The sequence below is a fragment of the Leiobunum rupestre genome, chromosome 1 (genome assembly GCF_980474605.1).
Source record: "Leiobunum rupestre chromosome 1, qqLeiRupe1.1.hap1, whole genome shotgun sequence".
NCBI classification, from domain to species: domain Eukaryota; kingdom Metazoa; phylum Arthropoda; class Arachnida; order Opiliones; family Sclerosomatidae; genus Leiobunum; species Leiobunum rupestre.
The window spans coordinates 67,013,600-67,026,931 of record NC_143384.1 but is presented as its reverse complement, the minus strand read 5'-3'; the positions used below and the strand labels follow the sequence as shown (position 1 = coordinate 67,026,931).

Sequence of the window (13,332 nt, the reverse complement as noted above, 5' to 3'; positions counted from 1 at the left end):
AGTTGTACACCTAAAAACCATTTCAATAACTGGATAAAAACGGGATTTAATTTTAAACATCGAGGAAATTGCTAGCTCGTCAGAAATTTATGTCCGCAGAAGTTGAAAACATTTCGGGGTCGGAATAACGAACTTGTTATAATTATTTTTGAAATGAAATACCCTACTTTTGCAAAACGCACCCAAATTTCTTTACATTTTAACGGAAATTCAGAATTTTTTGACAAACATGATTTAGTTAGTTATATCCTGTAGATGATTATTTATTGAATTAAAAAATACCCGTCGAAACGTTATCATATACGAAGTGCAGTTGTGGAAAGAAAAATATTTGCTCGTTATGTTTTGCTGTAGTGAACTTATTTGTTTCTTGAATTCTGTCAAAAGTAGTTAAAAAAAAGGTTGGTGTTTTGTTATCAATGCGCATGCTAGAACTGTCTCTTTATTACGCCAAGTAAAAATGGCGGATGCAATAAAATGTTATTTAATCGTTTTAATACATAATTGATATGCTTATGGAAAAGATCACCTTTATAATGAAAATGTGTAATTTTCTTCGGTTTCCCTTCCATAAAAACTTACAGAGGATAGTGTAGGGAGCTGTTGGCTCGCGTGGCATGAAGGGTTTTCCACCACCCTCCTACGCATTGCAACCCGGCCACCTGTTTAAGGCATTAAAAAGTCGCTAGATGACTTGGGCCTAAGGTGGTGCCTTGGGTATTAGCCTATTTGTTTATTATTATTTTTATTATTAATAATTATAATAAATATAAATGATTCTCTCACGAGGTTATTGTTTCACTATTTTAAATTTTAGCTTCCTTCGCAATTAATAGATTTCACCATGCTCTACAGTTTAGTCCTTTTCCCGATGAATCCCATAGATTCATTGCCATCTCTAATAACAAAGGCCATATCATCGATGATAGAGCCGACGGTTGCTTTAAAATATTCAAACAGTGGTTTTTAATAAAGGATTAGTGAAAATGAGAATTAAGGAAATCTTTTTGGAGAGGGGGTGAGGGAAATCTCCCAAAATAATTTTGGTGAGTTGGGGAAATGAGTGCCAGTTGGCAAATAAAGTTTAAAAGAAACATCTTGCCAATTGACTCGAAAAAAAATACATTGTTATAAAAGTAAAAGATAAAGAGAAAAAAAGCTATGCGTACCCAAGAAATGTAAATACTACTAAATTACTAAACTATTGTGTGATTCAAACAAATTTATTTTTAGTCCGCACAAATAAAATTTTCCAGTGAAGCTAAATCATTGATAACAAAATCGAACTTTATTTAAAATAATCTATTTTTTTCGTTAATTTCGCGTCCAATTTTCTTTTGATTCTTTTTGGTCCTTTCCCCGTAGAATCCCAGTTCCATTCAAGTCTCCCCGCATTTGTCCCGCACTTCCAGTCATCGTAGTTCCTTCGGTGGTGTCCCTCCCTTGGGCTTTTCTCGGTCCGGATTGGTCTCATGTGCCGCTCGCCTCTCTGTTCCGCGTCCCAACCTCCTTTCCAGCGCCCCATCTTCCGCCGACTCTTCCAGGATAGGATCCACCAACCTTAATTACTCGTTATCTTCCAACAAGTCACCTGGTCCCTCGATTACCAAACAGGTAGGATAGATGGATAACACGTTAAAAAACAAGGAAATCTTAGTTTCAAAAATTAAAGCGTATTTATTTGCTTATAATCAAAAATAGAAATAATCTCCGTCAACAAACGAAACTAGTTTGTAAGATTGATAAAACTCTGAACAAAAACCATGCCTAGTTATAGCATAAGTGATAATATTGTTACAGAAGTGTGACACTTCCTTTTCTTAACATGCAAATGTTTTACTGAGAGCTATTCACAAGACAGACTGCATTACGGGCTTCGTCGTAGTTTTGCGTCCGCTAGCTTGCTAACGCGTCTCACGTAGCCTTTGACAGCACCTCCCTTCTTGTGATGACGTCAGTCCGTTACTACCTTTCAGTAAAATATCCCCCAAAGTGACAAACTTATAGAATAATATTATAGACTTATGGTTAATTGTAAGCAATTGTAAATATTTGGTGTAATTTTAACTCAATGTTTAATGTGTGCTACTCTGAGCTTAGAAAATTCATCTCTTGTTGATAGCTCTTTTAAAAGGTACAAGATTCTTAACAGATATTAAGATAAGTACATGTTAATACCTTTGTAAATTTTGGAAAGAGATTAATAATAATTTCCAGAGAAGATAACATTGGGTTTTTCTAAAAACAAACGGTTGCCATTTTCCATCCAAATTGATTGAATACAGGACATACTAAATCTCTATTACATGTATCATGTGAAGAGAGTTTCTTATTATACCAGGAAATATAACTTATTCACCGCACTACTGAAAAGAGAACCTCTTCTGCGGTTCTCGATTTTATGACGAGGGACGGTTAGGACAACTTGAGTAACCGCTCGGACAAAATTTTCTATCCTATTTCACCTCTTTCGTCGATGTTTGATTTGTACGCTGCACTCAAGAACAATATGAGCCGTCGGTCAAGTTGCTGAAGCTGTCACTTCTCAATAGAGTGGGGGGTAAAAATATGAGCACGAAAAATTCGAATCTGTGGTAACAGCTTTTAAAGGGTAACGCAAATCGTGAAGCGGGTGGTGGTACGTAGAAACAGCCACTGCTATATGAGATAACAATCCTTTTTTGTAAAAAAACATTTGACCCTTTTGTTTTTATACTAACGCTCCGCCTGTTGCTACAATTTATGCAGTAGCACATTTTACATTGAACTCAGAGACAAGTCCGATCCTTTATACTTCACCTTCTTTTTACGGTTGATGTTGGGTTACATTATTCGAAGTAAAGGTTGTCAAGTATAAAGTGGAGAAATAACACAACATCAAGTCGCAAAATGGCTTATGGGGAGTACTTTTTGGTGAATGATTTCTTTAAATAAAATTAAAAAAATTAAATGGCGTAGTCGATTTTTTCCAAAAGAATTAAGTTCTTCAAAAACCCATCTCTCCCACAAGTACCTCAAAATGATATAGCACGTACACGTTCATTAACTTATAAACATCAACCAGAGTGATAAATCTGAAGATAATTTTTAATTATAATTGATGGTAATATCCAAATCGCACGCAATCTTCCAATAAAATTAAACACTCTAAGAAATCAAATGTTGTATTACCATATACTAACTGATGGATCCATAACATACGTGAAACGGCAATTGTAAGAAGAGCTTGAAATTTGAACCGTAAACGTACGTTTAAATGTGGAAATCATAATAAATCTGCAGGCTTTGACTCAACGCAATAGAAAATGCGTCTCAAATTATTCGCATTTTAGCAACGGGATCATTTTTATACACACTAAAGATAAGAATTATTTCCCGTGAGTTCATGTAAATATTAGTCCTACAAGACGTTATGTAGAAAATAATACTTAATTCTTTTTTCTTTAGATTATTTTGTCAAAACATTTTGATAAAATAGCTCGATAACCAGGCTCTTTGAACCTAAGTAAAACTAAATATTGAAATATTTTGGTTTCTTGTAACTCGTGCATTTTTCCGTTTATAGTAATTTCTAGGAGAACGAGATATATTGCGAGTTGACCCGAAGAAATAAGCTTTACTCTACGTTGGATTGAAGAATGCTTAATTGAAGATAAATAAGATTTTTATATTTGAAGTTGAGCTCACTATAACTTAAATTTGCAGAAGTAGACAGTGTTTTATATCCTGGTGTGAGAACAGTATTGGATGTGTCCAATCAAAATGCTTAATTTGAACACATTTGTTAATTTTCGTGTAATTCAGTTTACAGCTTCAAAATCTCTTCAGTTTGCTACAGCTTAATTGTGTGAGTCAGACAAATCTTTAAAAGTATGAAGTGAATGACTGCCACCTAGGAGGAACAAACACAGCACCCCACACAAAGAGAACGCAACCCGTCAAAAGTCCTGGATTTTCTTGCGTACAATTTTCATTGGTTAGATGCTTTAGCGCCTGCTGCCGTTGGAAGGGGAAAATTCGGAAATTGTCTTCCTCCTTTCCGTAAAACGTTCAGCGCAAACGTTCGCCCAATGGAATTAGTACACAACACTGCGTTAACGTGTTTAAAGACTAGCTGCGTTCTCCTTAAGTGTTTGTTACTCCTAGATGCCACACAGTTATTATTGAAAATGTGGTATTCTACACAAGTAAGAATTCTTCGGTTGACCAAATTCCGAAAATTAATACAAAATATATTTAGTTTTTCAAGATTGATACACCATCTGTACAGTAACTCGACGTAAGATGCTATTCTCCGGGATATACTGTCGCAAGAAATTAAAAGTAGCAAAAGATAAGTTAATTTTCCGTATATGAAATATGTTATACTTCCGATTTTTATTTTTAATCGAAATATAACAAATAACTACTTGTTTATATGTAAGAGTATGTTCCATCACACAAGCAATAACTATAAATTGTTATCTAGATGTCTTTTTCACGAGCCACTGGATGATGACAATCGTCACGCTGATTGGCACATCAAGATTACGAGATTTTACTACAAAGATGCTCCTCGAAGAATATACTTATGTTTTAAATTGCTGGTTTATAAGGGTAAAATATCTAGTTCATTTGGCGGAAAGATACTAGCACAAATTTCCGGTAAATCGTCGGCGGAATTTAGAATTTCGACTGTTTTATAATGAATTCCAAATTAAAATGTAATGTAGCTTCATTATAGCTTATTTTATACAACCACCGTGTCTGTCTGTCTGTCTGTGGGTCCGTCTGTCAGGCCTGCGAACGCGTTCGCATTTTCGGGGCAAAGGGTAATCGCTGCGTACGCAGGTTCTTAGAATTAGGGAAAAGGTTTTTCGAAAAGGGCCCGTTTTGGTTGTCATTGGGTGTAGTAAAAATATTTTTCAATTTGCGTTAGTACCGGGCGGGATTCGAACCCGAGCCCTCCTGCACGTCAGGTGAGCATTCTACCACAGAACCACGGATACATTGCACACTTCACTGAAAATTAGAAACTCTTCCGAGGAGAGGTATATTTTGGCTTGCCAACTTGTTGTATTATGCTCCTAACAAACATCAAATCGCACGTTTGTGTACGCCAAAGTGGCAATCTCTGCATTACCCGTTCTAAACTTACCCTGGACTCACCAAACGAATTTTTTAAGGTACTTATCTTTTTAAATCTTATTTTTGTTAATTAATTTGTTATCACGCAACAGACGGCGGAGTGGTTAGCACTTTCGCCTCGCAACAAGAGGAGCCGGGTTCGATACCAGCCAGTGGCCCCGGATGAAAACTCTGAACAATTCCTTCTGCATTGATTTTGCGAGTTCTCTCCCCACTGTTTAAAGGGTTTTCCCCCTAGCTCTTCGATTCCTCCTTCAATAAAAACTTGTCGATGTTAACGGTAATAGTTAGTGGAGGGAGCTGTTGGTTCGCGTGGCTTGAATGGCTTTCCACCCCCTCCTACGCATTGTTACCCAGCCACCTGAATTAATGGCTTTAAAAGTCTTTTGATGACTTAGGCCTAAGGTAGTGTGTTGGGTATTAGCCTAGCTGATTTGATTTCATTTGATTATTTTCCAAAATTATATAACGGGCTCAGGTATACTTAGAAACTCAACCGTAAACAGGCCGAATTTGAAATTCCCGCCGCTGATTTACCGCAAATTTATGCTAGTGCCTTTCCGACAAATGTACTAGATATTTTGCCTTTCTTAACTTGCAACTGAGTAAAGCAATTCTCCAAAATGATAAATTTTGGGTTTTTCCGGAAGTGCATTTGAATTTGGACTTTTACATAATTTCATTTTAAAATATCGACCAAAGACATGTTTTCCCATTTAGTATAAACCAGAATGTATTTATTTTTACTTAGGGAGAATGACTATCAGTGTTCTGATGTAAAATTCCATGAGAACAATAATGTGTCAAATTCCAGGTTCCAGGTGGACAATTATGTGAAAATAACACAAAATTCCAGGTGGACAATAATGTGGAAAATAGTGGAAAATTCCGGCCTGGACAAGAGTGAAATTAGTGGTCAATCTGGCCAAAAGTGGCCTATAAATAGTTTTACCACAAAAAATTATAAAATAATAATAAAAAAATATTTGAACACATAAATTTCAGATTTGGGCTATTTAAGATATGTAGACGAATGGTGGGATTCTGATTAACATTAGAAGAATCTGTTAATTTTCTTGGACCAACGGTTGAATTGAGAGAAAGGCTAAAAACCGTCTCGACATAGACATTCTCCCTAGGTATAAATAAATACATTCTTGGTTCAGTGTAATCTCAGAAATTTTTACAAAAAAACTTCTTAAATATTTAATTCCAATTACTTTTCAAGCTTTAAAATGCACATTTTCTTTATTAGCCACTATTTGCCACTTTTTGGCAATTTTCTACTATTTGCCATTGTCCTGGATTTTTCTCCATAAAGGAGACTTTTATAGGAACACTGTTGACTATGTTTAGACTATCCACCATTGCCTCAGTGTGCTCGGCACAAGAGGGGGATGAAAAAAGTGGCAGACGTTCTCTTCAATCATATTTTAGGGAACCAATGAGATTTCGGGCTCCTTTGATTTTTTTTAGGGGGAGGAGTTTACTGCTAGAGTGTGAGGGGGTTCGGAGTAACGGTAAATTTAGTTTTAACCTAGTCATAAGTATAAATATAGAATTTATTAATATTCTTTTTCAAGAAGAACTATTCTGAATATTCTTAATCATCGCAAATAACAAATACAAAGTATTCAGACTCCGAGCTGAAAAATACCAACCGAACAAAATGTAATTTCAGCTTTTGAAACAAATCGTGATAACAATAAACTCTCGTATTGAAGAGCAGACATTGTCACTACGCGATTGTGTACTGATAGAATACAACAGAATAATGTGTACGTAGACTATTTTTTTTTTACAAAGATTGCTTAATCATACGTGATTTGAATTTCCTCTTTACAGAAAAAGGTATCAAATTGGCACTTACATTATTTTCATTGATTATAAAAGGCAATTAGTGTACTAACGAATAATAATATTGTTTACTTTTAGGATCGGATAAAAATACGCAAAGTGCATTTGGTAAAGCAAATTTAGGACTAAAGTCTTACAAATCTTCTGATGAATTAATTCCAAATAACCTTGTACCGCATTAAGCCCGAAATACTAGAGCTGCGATCACCAAAAGTCCAGAACCTTTTTGCCAGAACCATAGCGAAAACCAAATGTATTGAAATTGAATTCTTAAGGTTGAAACAGTTAAATTAAATAGATTTTGTCAAACAGCTTGTGCCGATAACTCAGTACAATTGTTATTGAGTCATATTTTTTACCTATATTCATCGAAAACCTAAAAAGGATATTGCTTACTTTAGTCAATATTTGGATTTATTTTTTGTAAAATTATTGGCGGAGGTAGATGATAAATGTTATAGCGGCCTTTTAAGTTATGGTTTCCAATTTCCAAAGACAGCTGAATGGAACGACTATATTTTCCATGAAGGACCAAGACATAAATACTACCGATATGCTGCATATCTGTAGAATTTGTTGCTCACCACGTACATATTGCCACCTGCAACAAAACGAAGACCCAACTGAATGAGCTCCTTCTGTTATGCATTTAGTATTTCTATTTAAATCTGAAGTTTTTGTGTGACACCTAGGAGCAACAAGGAGAACGCAACCCGTCAAAAGTCGTGGAATTTTTTTGTGTACATTTTTCATTGGCTAGACGCTTTAGCGGCTGCTGCCGTCGGAAGGGGAAATTTCGGAAATTGTCTCCCCCCCTACCCGTAAAATATTCAGCGTAAAGGCTCGTGACGCTCGTCCAATGAAATTCGTACACAACCCTTCGTTAGCGTGTTTAAAGGCTAGCTGCGTTCTCCTTGTGTTTGTTGCTCCTAGGTGACACTAACACCCCCTTTCAGCTGGAGTAGGCATACGCACGTATTCAAACATCAGCTTTATAATCAGCTTTTCCTTCAGATTAAGGAGGATTTTGACATTTGAAGTCACTACTGAGGGGTCTTTATCAGTCACACATGGTACTAATTATTAAAATTACCATGCATTAAGTCATATTAATCATTTGATTCGTCAGAAAAGGTATCCATAACGGGATCTTATGTTTTTATTTCCAATTCTTCACCAGTCAACAAATAGAGCCACAGTAATTACAAACTCGAAATATGAGCTTCAAAGTTCTCTTCAAGAGTTACGTTTATTGTACTACTTCTTTCTTCATTATATTATCATATCTTTGTTGAAAACTAATTCACTGTGTTATATTGTCTTCAGTACAAAGGCCAAAGGTAAAAGTCTGCGAAAGTATTATTCGTACTCACATTATCGCACTGCTTTATCATTTGTAAAATTTCCAAGTATATGTTTGTTGAAGGTGTGGGAAAATAAGTGCTTACAATGTATTTAATGTGCTATTTCACAGAGAGAGAAGAATCATGCTCGACTAAAATATTATTTGTACCACCATCAAAGATAACATTGCCAATTAGATTTTATATTATACAAATTTTCAATATATGTTTGTTGTGAAGTAATTTCTTTGGTGTTCAATATTATTCAATAAACCTTTTTCTGCAAATAGAGCTGTAGGTTGTTGCATCCAATGAATGATAATTGGTTACATCTTGTATGATTGATTTGTGGTGGAATCCATCCACTTGTTCATTACTTGACATTGTAATTTTATCTACACGTGGCTCGGTACTCGAGCCTCTTTTGTGACAAGTTTCCAAAGGCTATTAGTTCCCAGTTTCAATTTTCATCGTTGTCCTTCTCTGATTAAACTAATTAATCCGTTAGCTGTTATTTATCTTTCAAAATAGGGTAATTCGTCATATTGGGGTTCCTCATCTGCATAGTCACCAAAATCACTTTCCATAGTAAAATTCATTATCCTTTTGAGGTTTTTACCAATTTTTTTACACAATTTTGCAGCTTAAACGTGGTTTGCGTCCATGGATTGATGAACTGTTCCCTTTAAATAAACATAAAATCTCTATAAGGTGAAACCTATTCGATTGTAATACTGTTGCACTAAGCTCTGCTACGTCATTTCAAAATACAAAATGGTTACCAGCACATGGTTTAAAAGGCTCATTGCAAAACCACTTGACAACTTGTAACTTTAGGGGTATGAACAAGAAGTTCCTTAACATGCTCATCCGTGAATCACAACTTGCGTTACCCTTTAAACGAATGTTGGAATTTTTAACACTTTTTTAGAAAGGGCCTTAAGTCTTCACTGTTAGATAGATTACCTTGATTTGGTTGGATATAAGTATAATACTTAACGTTTCAATAGAAACAGATATTTTAGAGAACGTAAGAAGGAGTATAGTTAGATCTAATGGCCCATCTTTACGAAATGGCGATTTCAACCTTGAAAAATAGTGATAAAAATAGCGAATAAGTAGATTAGTCCAATATGAAAAGGGATGAAAAAGCAAAAACCTAAACAAATTTGAATAAATAAAATAGGACGAAACCGATCTACCATTAGGAATTCTGGCTATTTTATTTAATTTAATTTAATTTAATTTAGTTTTTCACTCGAAGATCTATTTGGTCCGAGTTTCGCGTCTTTATGTTTGCTCGCCGACCTATCGGTACGAGCTATTTGTAAGTTTTAAATTTCTTCAAATTTGATTAGGGTTTAGCTTTATTATCCCTTTTCATAATGGACTTATCTACTTATTCACTAATTTTATCATCCTTTGCATTGCAGTCCATAGGTGGTTCCTTTTAACGTTACATTGAAAATAGTGATCTTGACCTTGTAACTGGTCATCCCGACCTTGAAAACGGCGAGGAATTAATTCGGAATTGTGGGCACCCTTGAGTTACGTGAAAAGGTGACAGGTAACCATTTTAGTGTGAGATGAACTACGATGCGGAGATAGGGAATATTTTGGAGGAAACAAGTTTCTCAAAAATAATTTAAAACTGAGCTTCGCAAATTAAGGTCCACACAAAACGCTATATTTTATTTATTTATATATCCCAGCGGAGAAAGCTAGTTAATAACATAAGCCCATCTGTTCAGAAATTCGCGGTATTTATAAAGATGATCCGAAACTGAAATTTAGGAGAAGTAAAGCTACTAGCCACAGATAAAGATTTGAACCCCCTTTACGAGTTTTTCCCCCGAACGTAATCTAGACCAGGGTTGCCACACGTCAGGGAAAACAGGGAAATCAGGGAAAAGTCAGAGAATTTAAAAATGGGCCTAAAAAGTCAGGGAAATGTCAGGGAACTTTAAGAATTGGTAAAAATTCAGGGAAAAGTCAGGGAATTCAATTTGATCTTGGCACTTTTTGAAGGTAATTTAAATCTAGATCTATAACAAATTCTGTGATTATCAATGATTTCCTTGAATGTTTGGCTAATTTTTTCAACATTACAATAACTTTTTAACTGAAATATAAGTCCATCTAAATTTATTAACTTCTGATAAAAGTGAAATAAAAAAAAAATTGGCCTTAATAAGTCAGGGAAAATCTCTTAAAATGGTCAAGGAAAACAGGGAATAGTCAGGGAATTTGAATCTGAAAATTTTGTGGCAACCCTGTAGACCCAGTTGATCCGGATCTATTTGTATTTGACTTTTAACCCAAATAAAATATTGACCGCGGCAAGGTTGAATGCGAGTTATTCCGAAAAATTATTTTTATAAAAAGAATTCTTTAGAATTTGGCTCCTCACCTCGGTGAAAGACATGGAAGGAAACACCTCCTTTTGCACTCTATCCCTCAGTATAAAAGATAGCCTAATACCCAATTTATCCACGTAGAGAAAGGTATAAAAACCCGCAGTCGGGGATAAAGAGCCAAAGAAACGGGAGGGTCTAAAAGTTGGAAAAAGTACTTTTACATCTCATCTGAACCAGAGCAATTCTTCCGCTTCGATTTAAGGGACAGGATTCCCTCTTCTTATTCTTTGTAAATAAGAAATGGATAAAAATAGGCTGTTAGGCGGAGCTGAGACGAGATGGCTCGCTACGGAATTAGGTTTGTTGGAGCCCGCAGCCCGAGACCGAAGCGGCTGCAGCGAGGCTCCGTTGTTTAGAGCGGACGAGCCAATCTATCATTTATAACACGACAGTGCATTATTGATGACATCGTTTATCAGGATCCAAGGTTCGGCCGCACGCTGGGATTGGGTCGCCAAAAGCCGATTGTGATAAAAAAAATGCCCTCCCTTTTTTTTGGTCAAAATAAAATCCACCCTAGTAATATAGAGTGCTGGAAAGTCTATCGAACGGAAGCTCGAGGAAATTCGATCTAGGAAACACCTGGGTCTTGGGTGTTATTAGATTTCGCGAACTAGCACTGGAATTTTATGAGCAAGAATTTTACATTTTACGTACAATTCTAATCGACTGAAAATAGAAATTTAAGGGATCTAATCTGGATTTTTCTTTCTCAAAAGCGATGAAGTAATTAAAAAGTGTTTTAATCATAGTAGAAGTCAAGTCATGATAATATGTACTGAACAAAATTGATATTAGTGGTGAAGGTTTACTGAATATCAGAATGGTTTGATTTAATAGCTCTATTTTGGCTTCAATTCGCTCTACTTAAAAAATATCTACTGTAAGTCACTAAACCGCTTTAAGGGGTGAACGTATTGAAATAATTAAAAAGTGTTTTAATCATAGTAGAAGTCAAGTCATGATAATATGTACTGAACAAAATTGATATTAGTGGTGAAGGTTTACTGAATATCAGAACGGTTTGATTTAATAGCTCTATTTTTGCTTAAATTCGCTCTACTTAAAAAATATCTACTGTAAGTCACTAAACCGCATTAAGGGGTGAACGTATTTTTAATTTGTTCATTTAAAATAATAAGTTTGTCTACTCAAATAAAGCCTAAAGGTTTGTTGCTACCATAATTAAATAGGTCCAGAAGTTCATCCTGGTTTCAGTTTCTTAATATTACAGGCATTTAAGGCACCACTGAAACCTCGAAAACCACATACAAATTCAACAAACATTGACCCTATTATTTAATAAAAAGTCGAATTAAGTTTACAAAGATAACTTATATTCTTTATCTTTATATTCTAAAAACTAGATTTATATATTTCCTTACTTTGTCTATTATTTTTATTTTATTTCCCTTTATTTTCCTACTCTTTTTCTCTATTGTCCTCTTTTAATCTATTTTGGTTTCTATTTTTTCCTTTACTTGGATTATTTGGTTTTCTATATGTTATTTTATTTTGCGCATTCTATTTTCTAGATATTTCTATTTGGTCTATTTTCTTTTTTATATGCTTTACTTTTTCTAGTTTGTTATCTATATTTTTCTTTATTTTGCTTATTTTTTTATATATCCCTTTTATCCTTATTGGTTTTCTATATTTTAGTTAGTATTTCACTATATATTTCCAAAATAATTTATTTCTAAATTTCCTATTTTCCCTTCAAAATTTCCGATGCATTTCCTTGGTCACCGTGAAAGATCCTATAATGAATTAATCCCGTTACATTATGCAAGGAATTGGTTATCTTAGATCTTTTCGAAACTCCCTTAAAGGAGAAGGAAGTTTTGCCCGAGGAATAAGAATGATTCCTTATTTCGTTAGTTTTCCTTTCGAAGAGGAAACGAGCGAAAAGGCAGCACCGGAAGTTCCGGTGGGACGCCCAGGCTGGATCGACAGGGAAGCATCTGCAGCGCTTGGGGCTCGAAGCGCCGGGCTGCCAGAAAGCCAGACAAACAAAACCTCGTCGACTCGGACAGCGGATCCGTCTCTGATCTGGAACAGGAAGAAGAAATTGTTCTCAACAATATGACTCCCACGCAGACCGGAAGGTGAGCGCCACCCTCTTTTATAATCCTCGAGACCTAACTGTCCTTTAATCACAACTTCTCATAGCACCAAGGCAGCGGACACATTTTAGTTTCGCTATCTTTAGTCAAATAAAGCTGTTTCTTAACTGCGTTTAATAAATTAACTTTTTCTGGAAATTTAGAATTTTGTGGTTGACCGTTCATTGCTTAATTCTTTCAGTTTTTAAGATTAATAGACAGGTTAAGACAACCCTTAAAAACGTGCGTGGAAAGCTTGTAGAAGTGTAACAAAGCTTTATTTTGTATACTTTACACTTCAACAAGTTCCCCGTTTGCGTTTAAGAGGCTTAGAAATTTAGATCCAAATACCATTTGATGGAATTAGATTACACCCACACCATTTTTTAACGCAACCTTCTATTGGAGTAAATTAAGGCACTTACAACTCCGTGAAGAAAAGCGTCATCAACTTTGTAGTCGGTTAAGTGGATTTTGTAAACG

General features: G+C 35.2%; 1 protein-coding gene across 5 annotated transcripts in view; it reads left to right on the top strand.

Annotated features, from left to right (window-relative positions):
* The window catches only part of Ca-alpha1T (Ca[2+]-channel protein alpha[[1]] subunit T), a 106,691-nt gene that overhangs the window by 49,801 nt on the left and 43,558 nt on the right, over window positions 1-13,332 (top strand). For 4 of the 5 annotated variants that reach the window (XM_090180999.1, XM_090180981.1, XM_090180973.1 and 1 more), the window contains exons 14-15: window positions 1,366-1,614; window positions 12,626-12,852. In XM_090180999.1, the coding sequence (XP_090037125.1) occupies window positions 1,366-1,614; window positions 12,626-12,852 (476 nt within the window). The remainder of the gene's footprint in view (window positions 1-1,365; window positions 1,615-12,625; window positions 12,853-13,332) is intronic. The other variant, XM_090181006.1, reaches the window with a different exon arrangement.